The 12,229-nt window shown below is 41.5% G+C and overlaps 1 protein-coding gene across 1 annotated transcript in view; it reads right to left on the bottom strand.

Moving 5' to 3' along the window:
• LOC147692435 (sprouty-related, EVH1 domain-containing protein 2-like) overlaps positions 1-12,229 on the bottom strand; it is a 175,116-nt gene that overhangs the window by 17,675 nt on the left and 145,212 nt on the right. Inside the window, exons 4-5 of the mRNA XM_086938641.1 lie at positions 11,183-11,250; positions 8,813-8,974 (exon numbers count right to left, since the gene is read on the bottom strand). Coding sequence (XP_086794767.1) covers positions 8,813-8,974; positions 11,183-11,250 — 230 coding nt within the window. The remainder of the gene's footprint in view (positions 1-8,812; positions 8,975-11,182; positions 11,251-12,229) is intronic.

Consider the following 12,229-nt stretch of genomic DNA (forward strand, 5'->3'; position numbering starts at 1 on the left):
TATCTCTAGCAGCCATGGTGTTAAGGAATCGCAAATTACCACCAACTTCGAGTTGGTGGTAAGTTGCGAATTCCTTGAAAAATGCAAATTTTTGCATTTTTCAAATTGCCATGTGACGCACATACATGCCCTTAGGGCATGTATGTGCGCCACATGTGCACCCATGCATATTTCAGGAATGCAACAGGGTGTCCCCCTGCACCCTTGAAATCATTCTCAATTTGCTATTAGCAAATTGCAAATCGCAAATTGAGAATAACTTCCCATTCATTCCTATGGGCCTCCTTAATTGCGATTCGCAATTTGCTAATCGCAATTAAGGAATTTTAAGAAATCGAAAAATGCGATTTTGTACATATGTACCTATTTGCGATTCTCAAATAGCGATTTCTTAAAAATTTCTTTTTGGGATCGCAAATCAGGTTGATGATACATATGGCCCTATGGGCCTAATGTACAAAGATTCCTAGTAAGAAATCGTAAATTGCATTAAATACCGATTTGCTATGGCCTAGTAGGAATCTACTAAAATGGATTTAGTAGAAGTGAAGGAAATTCTTTTGAATGTGTTGGTATTTTCTAAACCAACCTATGCATTAATAGGTTGGTTAAAAAAATACTGATCCGTAGTGGGTCGCAATTTGACCTACCTTATAAATATTAATGAGGTAGGTCCCAAATTGATACCCAGTATGATTGATTAGAGTCATAGGCGTGGTGACTACTGAAGTCAGCAGACAAAAATGTCTGTAATTGCTTTTAAATAAAGCAATCTTTTTTTTTTTGCATCCCGTTTTTCCAAAAAGGAAAGCAATATGTGTTTAGAAATAAAATGAATCATTTTGTAAACATTTTTTAGGAGCAGGTAGTGCTCCACGGGACATTCAGAAAGGGCCTTCTTCCAATTTGTAATAGTTACCACCAATTTGGATTTGGTGGTAAAATATTAATGTTGGGCAACTGGATTTCGATTGCAGAACAATAATGCATAAGTTAAAGAATAGGTATTTGGAAGGGACACCCTTTACACGCCCCCTCCAAATACATTTTAAAAAGCCATTTTGCTGTCACATTTTAAACTGTGGGACTGTAAAATCGCTTTGTACATCAGGCCCTTATTTAGGCACCATCTCTTATATGGTTCAGGGCATCTGTTTAGATTTTCTAAAACTTTAAAGTTTGCATCTGTACAACTGACTATTGCCTATTTAAAAATGATAGATTGGAGTACTGTCACGCAGAAGAAACTTGAAATTAAGGCTCAAGATGCAAAAACAAGCAATTTATCCTTTGTTGCATACTGCACAAATCTAAAATCATGCACAATAATAGTTTAGCCTACTGGTCTGCAAGAAAAACAGTGTTATGATTCTCTTTGCAAGATTACCCATGACAACATTTTAACTTCATTTTAAGAAGTAGACATTTGACACTGAAATGTACCACCGGTTGGGGGAAGCAACTCCACGAAGGTATTTGTCCTCCCTGCTACTGTGGTGCACAAATAATGAATCCTGTTTTGTTTCTTTGTACCATGTTACAAAATGCACAATTTTGGTTTCTTAAGAAAAATTTCTCCACTAGAAATAACGGACTGCATAGGCAACTTTGGACTTATTTATGGCTCTGCTTACTTTTACAGGGTGTCATAGTGTTTTTTTACATCTATTTATATTGTAATATTAATAATTTATTATCTTTTGTGCTATTGTTGTTGTCAATGGTGGTATTTGTAATAAGTTTCTCATGGTTGTGTGTCCTAAGTTCTTTTCAACTTTGTTATTTTGTTGTTAGCATGATGTCATCTTCCAGAGAAGTTTTTTTAGTGTAAAGGAGTTAGGCCCTTGAACTGTGGGAAAGGCTGGACCTTATATATACGTTTTTTTCACACAAAATGCCACCCCACTTTTTTTGTTAGCTCTTAGTTATAAGCAACACATCAACCCTAGTTAGATATGTTAGGTATATTTATTTTTACCTTTTCTTTCAAATCTTTTTTGACAAAATCTTAGATTCTATGTCAGAGAAAGAACACAACAAATATAACATATATGTACATCAACTTAAACACAACATTTATCAAAAAACAGAAAACATCATTACATCAAAATACATTCACTATACACAATATGGCATCTATATCTATTTCAGACTGTTCCAAAAGGCAAGTCACAATTTCTAGCCTCATTGACCATCAGTGATTTGGAATATCAGGAACAGTAGTGGACAAAGTCACAGTTAAAAGGAGATATCACGACACATTAGTTCTACGAGTCAGTGGTTATTGGTGTTTCTAAGTTTTTATCTCCTTTCTGCCGACGCGTTTCGAACTCCATACAGCAGTTATGGGTTCTCCTCAGGGCCTTGTCACTTCTATCTGCATATGTGTAAGGAAAAAAGAACACTGTTTCAGTGTCGATTCCCATAGCCTCATGTTATCATTCCGCTTCTAATCTCCTACAGTTAAAGTCCATGTTACCTTAATTGTAGCCGTGGTTATCCTATGCCTGGTTCTGGGTCTTTTGAGCTGCAGTCTAAAGGACATTAAAAAATCCCATTTAGAGCCAAACTCAATACTTGCCCTACGGTCACTTTTTGCAAAAACACTGCAGGACGTACCTTAAACTGTCTTTTAGGTCCGTGTATGGGCGTCTCCCTATGGCACGGTGATGCTTTTGACCTGGGGGGAGGGCAAGGGTTTACTACTAGTGGGCTCATGTCATATCTCAACCATGTTTGGTAGATTATTGTAACCTTCATACCTTGTTCGGTGCACCGCGGGCTTCGGGAGCGACTCACTCCATGATCAACTTGTTTTGCACACGGTCCTCCGGACTCTCGTGAAGTGTACCGCGTAATTACTCTCGTATTGTCCTCCGGTATCAAACACTGTTTAAAAGATAGACCGGAGTGCATTTTAGTTCCCCATTATATGTATCGGTCTCTACGTGCACAACTCAAACCCTCTCAAGGCTCACCTTGCTCTGTACAGCTTGCTTTCGCTAATCCTTCGTTCACTGTGGAGGGCGGCGGCCAGGTTGTCTGGTTACTTATGACGGTCTCATGACCGTAGGATTTCTGGGATTTGTAGTTTTTGAGTTGCGAGAGGACGCGACTACCTGTAGACTAGCCCTACACGTTTCGGGAACTTCGATGTTCCACATGGCCTCACCAATGCTGTGCCCTTCAATCAAGGGGGATTACCAAACCCCCGTGGAGCCCGACACAATTCTTCCACTACAGTCTAGACACCTCAGAAAGAGTGTTTAATCCGTTTTGCGTACTATTAAATTTCAGAATCAGGTATGCCTCCTTTCTAAGGAGTGTGTCTTCAATGTCAAATTGGACCTTTGTTACCTGTTGGCACTATTGTGCATAGCACAGTCCATTTAAAGTCCATTTCACTGTGGTTTGAATCCAAAAAGTGTTGGACCATTGGAGCGCTCACGACCTTCTTTTTAATTCTTGACCGATGTTGGGTGATCCGGCTGTTGACCTGTTGTGTCGTTTTTCCTATGTACATCTTCTGACAGGCACAGATAATTGCATTTCGAGAAACTGGTGTTTTTACATTTTACTCCCCTGTGTTCAAACTCAGACCCTTCAATTGTGGACTCACACGATATGCAGTTTCCACACTTGCGGTGCCCTTCAATTGGTTTCAGGCCCCATCTTGAGAGTAAATCACTTTTTGGCTTGGGAGTTAGTACATCCGCTCTAATTACACTTTGGCCAATGCTCTTATTTTTCTTATAAGCGAACAACGGTCGCGGAAATGAGCATTCAAGTTCCTCTAACAGGTGCCAGTTTTTAAGGACCATTTGCCTTACTCTGTGTGTATCTGGTCCAAAAGTTGTCACACATACCAACCTGTCCATGTCTTGTTTCACCTTTCTCTCAAGTAAGCACTCCCGAGGGGTGTAGTGTGCCCTCTTCTTAGAATTACTTAGCAGTTTTTTGGGGTACCCTCGATTCTTCATCTCTTCGCAAAACCTAGTTGCATGTTTCTCGTATTCAGTCACCTCAGAGCAATTTCTTCGGATCCGAAGCAATTGCCCATAAGGCAGGTTATCCTTCAAGCTTCTGGGGTGTGCACTTTGATGGTGAAGGATCGTATTTTTATCCGTCTTTTTTCGAAAAAGGGAAGACTTCAAATACCCATCCGTGCAGTTTATTTCAAGGTCTAGAAATGTCATCTTCTCATTACTGGACTCCAATGAGAACTTGATGTCACGGTGCCTTCTATTGATCCACAAATGGAAGTCCACCAACTCAGCGTGGCTCCCCTGCCACAGGAGCCACACGTCGTCAATGTATCTCAACCATTGTTTAATGTGTTTGCTGAAGGGATTGTTAGAGTAGATGAATCTGTTCTCATACTCCGCCATGTAAAGTATGGCCATCTCCGGCGCATACGGACAGCCCATGGCCGTACCTTTGATCTGCATGTAAAATCGGTCATTAAACCCGAAGTAGTTCTTTTTTAGCGTTATTTCAGCTAATTGCAGGATAAACGAGGTCGGGACTTGATGGAGCCTATCCCTCTTTTCGAGGTATAGTTCCAGCACTTCTAGTGCTTCATCTTGAGGAATTTGGGTGTACAAGGACGTAACGTCCATTGTCACCATCAGTTCCGTCATTGGGTCAAATTGCATTCCCTCAATTTTTAGCAGAAAGTCAGTGGTGTCCTTCAGACATGATTTTACACCACCAACAAAGGGCTTCAGAAAGAAGTCTATATATTTCGAAAGTGACTCCAAACAAGACTCACACCCGGAGACGATTGGTCGTCCTGGGGGCTCCTCCGGGTTCTTGTGGATCTTGGGTAGAAAATATAAAATGGGCGTTCTTGGAAATTTCTTTCCATCAAAAATTTGAAAGATGACCCGTCGGTCATCATCAAACCCGCGGATAAAGGCGGAGCAGTGGTTATCTGGTCTAAAGACAAATACCTCAAAGAAGGGGCAACACAGGTGAACAATGTTGAGTGGTACAGAGAACTTCCTGAGGACCCAGTCCGGGCCATTCAGGGACAAATCTGTGAAATAATAAAGAGTGGTGTGGAGGATGGATTTGTGGGACAGAAAGAAAGTGAGTTCTTGATAAAGAAATTTCCAAGAACGCCCATTTTATATTTTCTACCCAAGATCCACAAGAACCCGGAGGAGCCCCCAGAACGACCAATCGTCTCCGGGTGTGAGTCTTGTTTGGAGTCACTTTCGAAATATATAGACTTCTTTGTGAAGCCCTTTGTTGGTGGTGTAAAATCATATCTGAAGGACACCACTGACTTTCTGCTAAAAATTGAGGGAATGCAATTTGACCCAATGACGGAACTGATGGTGACAATGGACGTTACGTCCTTGTACACCCAAATTCCTCAAAATGAAGCACTAAAAGTGCTGGAACTATACCTCGAAAAGAGGGATAGGCCCCATCAAGTCCCGACCTCGTTTATCCTGCAATTAGCTGAAATAACGCTAAAAAAGAACTACTTCAGGTTTAATGACCGATTTTACATGCAGATCAAAGGTACGGCCATGGGCTGTCCGTATGCGCCGGAGATGGCCATACTTTACATGGCGGAGTATGAGAACAGATTCATCTACTCCAACAATCCCTTCAGCAAACACATTAAACAATGGTTGAGATACATCGACGACGTGTGGCTCTTGTGGCAGGGGAGCCACGCGGAGGTGGTGGACTTCCATTTGTGGATCAATAGAAGGCACTGTGACATCAAGTTCTCATTGGAGTCCAGTAATGAGAAGATGACATTTCTAGACCTTGAAATAAACTGCACGGATGGGTATTTGAAGTCTTCCCTTTTTCGAAAAAAGACGGATAAAAATACGATCCTTCACCATCAAAGTGCACACCCCAGAAGCTTGAAGGATAACCTGCCTTATGGGCAATTGCTTCGGATCCGAAGAAATTGCTCTGAGGTGACTGAATACGAGAAACATGCAACTAGGTTTTGCGAACAGATGAAGAATCGAGGGTACCCCAAAAAACTGCTAAGTAATTCTAAGAAGAGGGCACACTACACCCCTCGGGAGTGCTTACTTGAGAGAAAGGTGAAACAAGACATGGACAGGTTGGTATGTGTGACAACTTTTGGACCAGATACACACAGAGTAAGGCAAATGGTCCTTAAAAACTGGCACCTGTTAGAGGAACTTGAATGCTCATTTCCACGACCGTTGTTCGCTTATAAGAAAAATAAGAGCATTGGCCAAAGTGTAATTAGAGCGGATGTACTAACTCCCAAGCCAAAAAGTGATTTACTCTCAAGATGGGGCCTGAAACCAATTGAAGGGCACCACAAGTGTGGAAACTGCATATCGTGTGAGTCCACAATTGAAGGGTCTGAGTTTGAACACAGGGGAGTAAAATGTAAAAACACCAGTTTCTCGAATTGCAAGACACGAAACGTGGTCTATGCAATTATCTGTGCCTGTCAGAAGATGTACATAGGAAAAACGACGCAACAGGTCAACAGCCGGATCACCCAACATCGGTCAAGAATTAAAAAGAAGGTCGTGAGCGCTCCAATGGTCCAACACTTTTTGGATTCAAACCACAGTGAAATGGACTTTAAATGGACTGTGCTATGCACAATAGTGCCAACAGGTAACAAAGGTCCAATTGACATTGAAGACACACTCCTTAGAAAGGAGGCATACCTGATTCTGAAATTTAACAGTACGCAAAACGGATTAAACACTCTTTCTGAGGTGTCTAGACTGTAGAGGAAGAATTGTGTGGGGCTCCACGGGGGTTTGGTAATCCCCCTTGATTGAAGGGCACAGCATTGGTGAGGCCATGTGGAACATCGAAGTTCCCGAAACGTGTAGGGCTAGTCTACAGGTAGTCGCGTACTCTCGCAACTCAAAAACTACAAATCCCAGAAATCCTACGGTCATGAGACCGTCATAAGTAACCAGGCAACCTGGCCGAAGCCCTCCACAGTGAACGAAGGATTAGCGAAAGCAAGCTGTACAGAGCAAGGTGAGCCTTGAGAGGGTTTGAGTTGTGCACGTAGAGACCGATACATATAATGGGGAACTAAAATGCACTCCGGTCTATCTTTTAAACAGTGTTTGATACCGGAGGACAATACGAGAGTAATTACGCGGTACACTTCACGAGAGTCCGGAGGACCGTGTGCAAAACAAGTTGATCATGGAGTGAGTCGCTCCCGAAGCCCGCGGTGCACCGAACAAGGTATGAAGGTTACAATAATCTACCAAACATGGTTGAGATATGACATGAGCCCACTAGTAGTAAACCCTTGCCCTCCCCCCAGGTCAAAAGCATCACCGTGCCATAGGGAGACGCCCATACACGGACCTAAAAGACAGTTTAAGGTACGTCCTGCAGTGTTTTTGCAAAAAGTGACCGTAGGGCAAGTATTGAGTTTGGCTCTAAATGGGATTTTTTAATGTCCTTTAGACTGCAGCTCAAAAGACCCAGAACCAGACATAGGATAACCACGGCTACAATTAAGGTAACATGGACTTTAACTGTAGGAGATTAGAAGCGGAATGATAACATGAGGCTATGGGAATCGACACTGAAACAGTGTTCTTTTTTCCTTACACATATGCAGATAGAAGTGACAAGGCCCTGAGGAGAACCCATAACTGCTGTATGGAGTTCGAAACGCGTCGGCAGAAAGGAGATAAAAACTTAGAAACACCAATAACCACTGACTCGTAGAACTAATGTGTCGTGATATCTCCTTTAAACTGTGACTTTGTCCACTACTGTTCCTGATATTCCAAATCACTGATGGTCAATGAGGCTAGAAATTGTGACTTGCCTTTTGGAACAGTCTGAAATAGATATAGATGCCATATTGTGTATAGTGAATGTATTTTGATGTAATGATGTTTTCTTTTTTTGATAAATGTTGTGTTTAAGTTGATGTACATATATGTTATATTTGTTGTGTTCTTTCTCTGACATAGAATCTAAGATTTTGTCAAAAAAGATTTGAAAGAAAAGGTAAAAATAAATATACCTAACATATCTAACTAGGGTTGATGTGTTGCTTATAACTAAGAGCTAACAAAAAAAGTGGGGTGGCATTTTGTGTGAAAAAAATCTTCCAGAGAAGGGCAGAACCCTTTGTGAAACTAATCCTGTGTGCGCTGACCGGACCGGCTTTAGGGCAGTGCGACCGGTGTGGCCGCACTGGGCGCTGACCTTTGGAGGGGGGTGCTGACCTCAGGTGGGGGGTGCTGTGTTTAGTAATTGCCTATGACTGAAGAGATGAGTGGCACTTTTGCCCAGTGGTAGTGAGAGAATCTGAAGAGGTGGTCATAGTGTATGGGGGGGGCACCAAAAATGATTGTTGCACCGGGCACCACCAGCGCTAAAGCAGGCCCTGTACGCTAATCCTATGTCAAACTAGGTCAAATTAACAGAACTGGAGATAGATGCATCTTAAAAATATCTTACAGAAAAATGTAATCATGAAACTATATTTCCAGAACTGAGGTATTAGTAGAGCCTCACACAAAGGATATTAATGAGGGAAATGTGGCAGTGGAGCAGGCACTGATTAATGCTGTGATCATTAGCAAGGGCTCCCATTTGGCCATTTTTCCTTTTGTCCGTCTCTCCTTCAGCCTACTCTAAACTATTAAAATCTAACTAGGTTCTGTGTTTTCTCAGCCTTTAAGCTAGTTATTATGGATTGCATTACCACTTTTTCTCATTCCCACTTTCATCATAAAGTCAGCATAATTGATGCAAACAGATCTGGTCTGAGGTGCTACCTGGCCGAGGTGTTGGAGCATCTTACCTGCGCAGGAGGGGTGGCCGCCTGGACTGCACTAAACCCAAAATCTTCTGAGACCGGTGACCGCACGTAGCAGCTGGACGAAGACTCACTGGTTACTATGGTGATGTGTTTTGGTAACATCTCTTTCCGGCTGTTTGAGGATGACTCACTGTCTGTATGCATCTGAGGACATTTCAGAGAGAGAGAGATACATAAAACAGTGCATCATGATATTAAAGAAATTATAAGAGGAAAGAGAGCAAGAGGGAGGCTGGAGGAGCATGTAGGCGATGTTGGATAAGTCGGCCCAGAATAAACTACAATTCTATAGAAAAAATTACAAATAAAACAATGTCCATGTAGCAACTCGCACCTACCTCCTACAAGGACATCCACTGTACATCGATTGATCACATAGCCACGGGGACTGCTGTTAGGCGGAGAGGGGACCTTATAGGACGGAGTAGAGATCCAACTGGGAACAGCCCTTGTCTAATAATGATCAGCTATTGGCTAGACAAAATTACTTCTTGGGAGGATGTAAGAACTTTCTGCAAAAAAATAAGTGATTTTGTTTTACAAAAATCTAGGTTGAATTCCGCTCTTGTTGGGTAGAATTAAAGTCTAGTCTTTAGAAATTGTTGGACGGCTGGGAGGAAGTGTGGTCAAGAAAGGATGTATTTATGCTCTCTAGTTGGAAAGAAGGGAGGTTTTTTGACATATTTTGCTCTATTTGTAAACAGTAGTTTTACTAATTTGTGACAACTGTTGTTTAGATAGGAGAAAGTGTGGTATATTTGAGGAGCAGTGTAGCATGTAGGAATTGTGGTTTAGTTCAGAGGTGTTGTCATCTATTTTGGAATAATTGTGGCCTGACTAAAAAGAACAGTAATTTAGTTGTGAAGAACTGAAAATGCAGAAATATGCATTTGCTAGAAGAATATAAGTAATCACAGTCCTCCTGGAAGGATATACATTTAACTGAAATATCTGTAGTCCAAACAGGTAAATACACTTTAATTGACAAGAGTGTTGCCCTAGTGCAAAAGAATTGTGACCTCATTTGTATAGTTGCTGTTTACCTGTTTGACTCTGTATGAAATGGCAGCTGATTGTGGAGAACTTCCATGTAGCTGGGAAGAATTTGTCTCTTGTTGGCGATGGGTGTGTTAGAGATGGAGTAAATTGCGTTTGAGTCGTGAGGAATTTTGGTGAAATTGTTACCTTGTTAGAAAAATCCTCGCAATGCATTTTAAAGGGAAAGGTTCAAACAGAAGCCATCCAAAAATAGTGCTCCCTACTGCAGGAAGACCAATTAAATGTTGGACATTATCAAGGTTAAACGTGGGGAGGTACAGTCATCACCCAATGAAATTTTTAGACCCCAAGTCAAAGTAAGTATTTTCAATCCATGGGTCTGACCAGTGTTCTCGAGATTTAGGTCCAAAGTTGTTTCTGGAACTAGCGCAACCATACCCCATCCTGTCTGGCCTTACACCATGTGGTATTTTAGAAGCCATTTGAGACATTATGAAATGAATCTGGAGCAGGTAGGCAGCCTTCAGTAGTGTACGTCTCATCAAATGTCTCATTTGAATCGGCATACGTAAAGGCATGTTTATGAGGCATGACCAATGTACTTGAAAAATTCGCTAATGATTTCAGGGGCAAAGTGGACAAAGGCTGGGGCAAGCTATGCAGTTCTAGTAGTACTTTGGTGAAGCAGCTACACCTGTGCCCACACTTTAAGGATTTTATGGATAAGACCTCTATAATGTTCATGTGAGACATAGAATATAGTCACATCTTGCTGACTTTAACTTAGTGCCAAGAATCTCTCCAGGAGAAAGTGTGCTCAGAAAAGGAGATGATAACTTAAAAAATAAAATATAATTTTCCTCTGCTGCGCCTTAAGCAGCTGTTCTAACATAAATGTGTCTGCCTTAAGGTTCAGACAAGGATGTAAATTCATCAAAATACCAGCATTGTCAAGAGTTATAACACATGCCCTTCACCCCCAAATCCTCTGATGTGTGGTTGATGGATTTAAGTAAGAAAAGGGATTAGAAACTAAAGAAAGCAAACTTGGTACTTAGAGTCATGTTTACATCATTTTCTTTCTGCTGCTTTCCTGGCCCTTAAGACCAGGGGTTGAAAAAACAGAGCCATCGGTGGGAAAGGTCAAGAGCAGGATAGCAATTGAGCAATTTTGAGATGTAGCAATTGCCATCCATTAACATCCAAGACCTGAACCAATTTTAATCTTATCCTACAATTGTATCTATTTATTTCCCTTTATTGTTGTGTTCCAATCAAGTTCTGGACTGAATACGGAATAGCCCAGGGAGAATGTTCCAAGAATGCACTTTTTGACCAACTCCATGAACTTACAGCGATGATGTCGTCCAGCCCGTCCGCATCATCCTGAGAAGAGGAGGATGAGGAGGTTGAAAGGGAACCTGTGCAAGAGAGAGAAAGACGAGAAACCTATCACTTCATCAGATGTAACAACTTCTCAAGGCGGTCAGCCGCACTGCCTCAACATTGTTCCACTGAATTACCACCAGCAGTTATCTGGCACAGCTCTAGCAGAAGCATAAATGGCATTCACCCAGCAGAGCCCTACATTCACCAGTGCAGCTCCCACATGAACAATACCAACATTCACCTGAATAACTTAAGCCAGCAGTTGCCAGAATTCATACATCGGAGTTCCACAATACTAACTACCTGCATTTGTCCATCAAATTTTCAATCATTATTTCATGATGGCATAAGTGGCTTGTGCTTAGACATCAAATTAATTTCAGTGGAGATTCTTATGTGAAAAGAGTCTTTTTAGCATGCCATTTAAAGAAGACATCACCTTGAAAATGGAGTTCTCAAGAGTGCTTAGTTTAAAATAAATAAAACATAATTTTAAGAATTGCTTCCGTTTTTGTATTTAGGTCTGACAAGAAGCAGCATTATCTATCATTTGGAGCTCATGTAATCAAGAAAAAAACCTATTCACTCCAGCCATCGCAGGTCGGTCATTGGTTGGTCAGCAGTAGTTCAACTTTGCACTTGGGAAAGAATGTATTACGACTGATCAGCCTTTCTCTTGGGAACTCTTTTACATTTATTTTCATACGCATATACATTTGACCACAGGACTCTCGAAAGTCATCTTTCTGGGGGGGGGGGGGGTGCTCCTTCACATCAATTCCGCGCACATTCAGTCCAATTCTAACTCCACTTACGCATCCGGATAGAGGAACCATTGCTTGTCCTTACGCCTGATGCCCTTGGTTGTGAGAGGAATACTAAAAATTAAATAAACAACAAAAGAGTGTGGGAAAAGGAAAAGGAGAAAAGCGGCAAAGGGAGTCACTCTTGTTAGTTAAAAGAACCCTCACTCACCAAACTAGTTGGTGACATGCTTCATCATTGGGTTCC

The sequence above is a fragment of the Lissotriton vulgaris genome, chromosome 9 (genome assembly GCF_964263255.1).
Source record: "Lissotriton vulgaris chromosome 9, aLisVul1.2, whole genome shotgun sequence".
NCBI lineage: Eukaryota > Metazoa > Chordata > Amphibia > Caudata > Salamandridae > Lissotriton > Lissotriton vulgaris.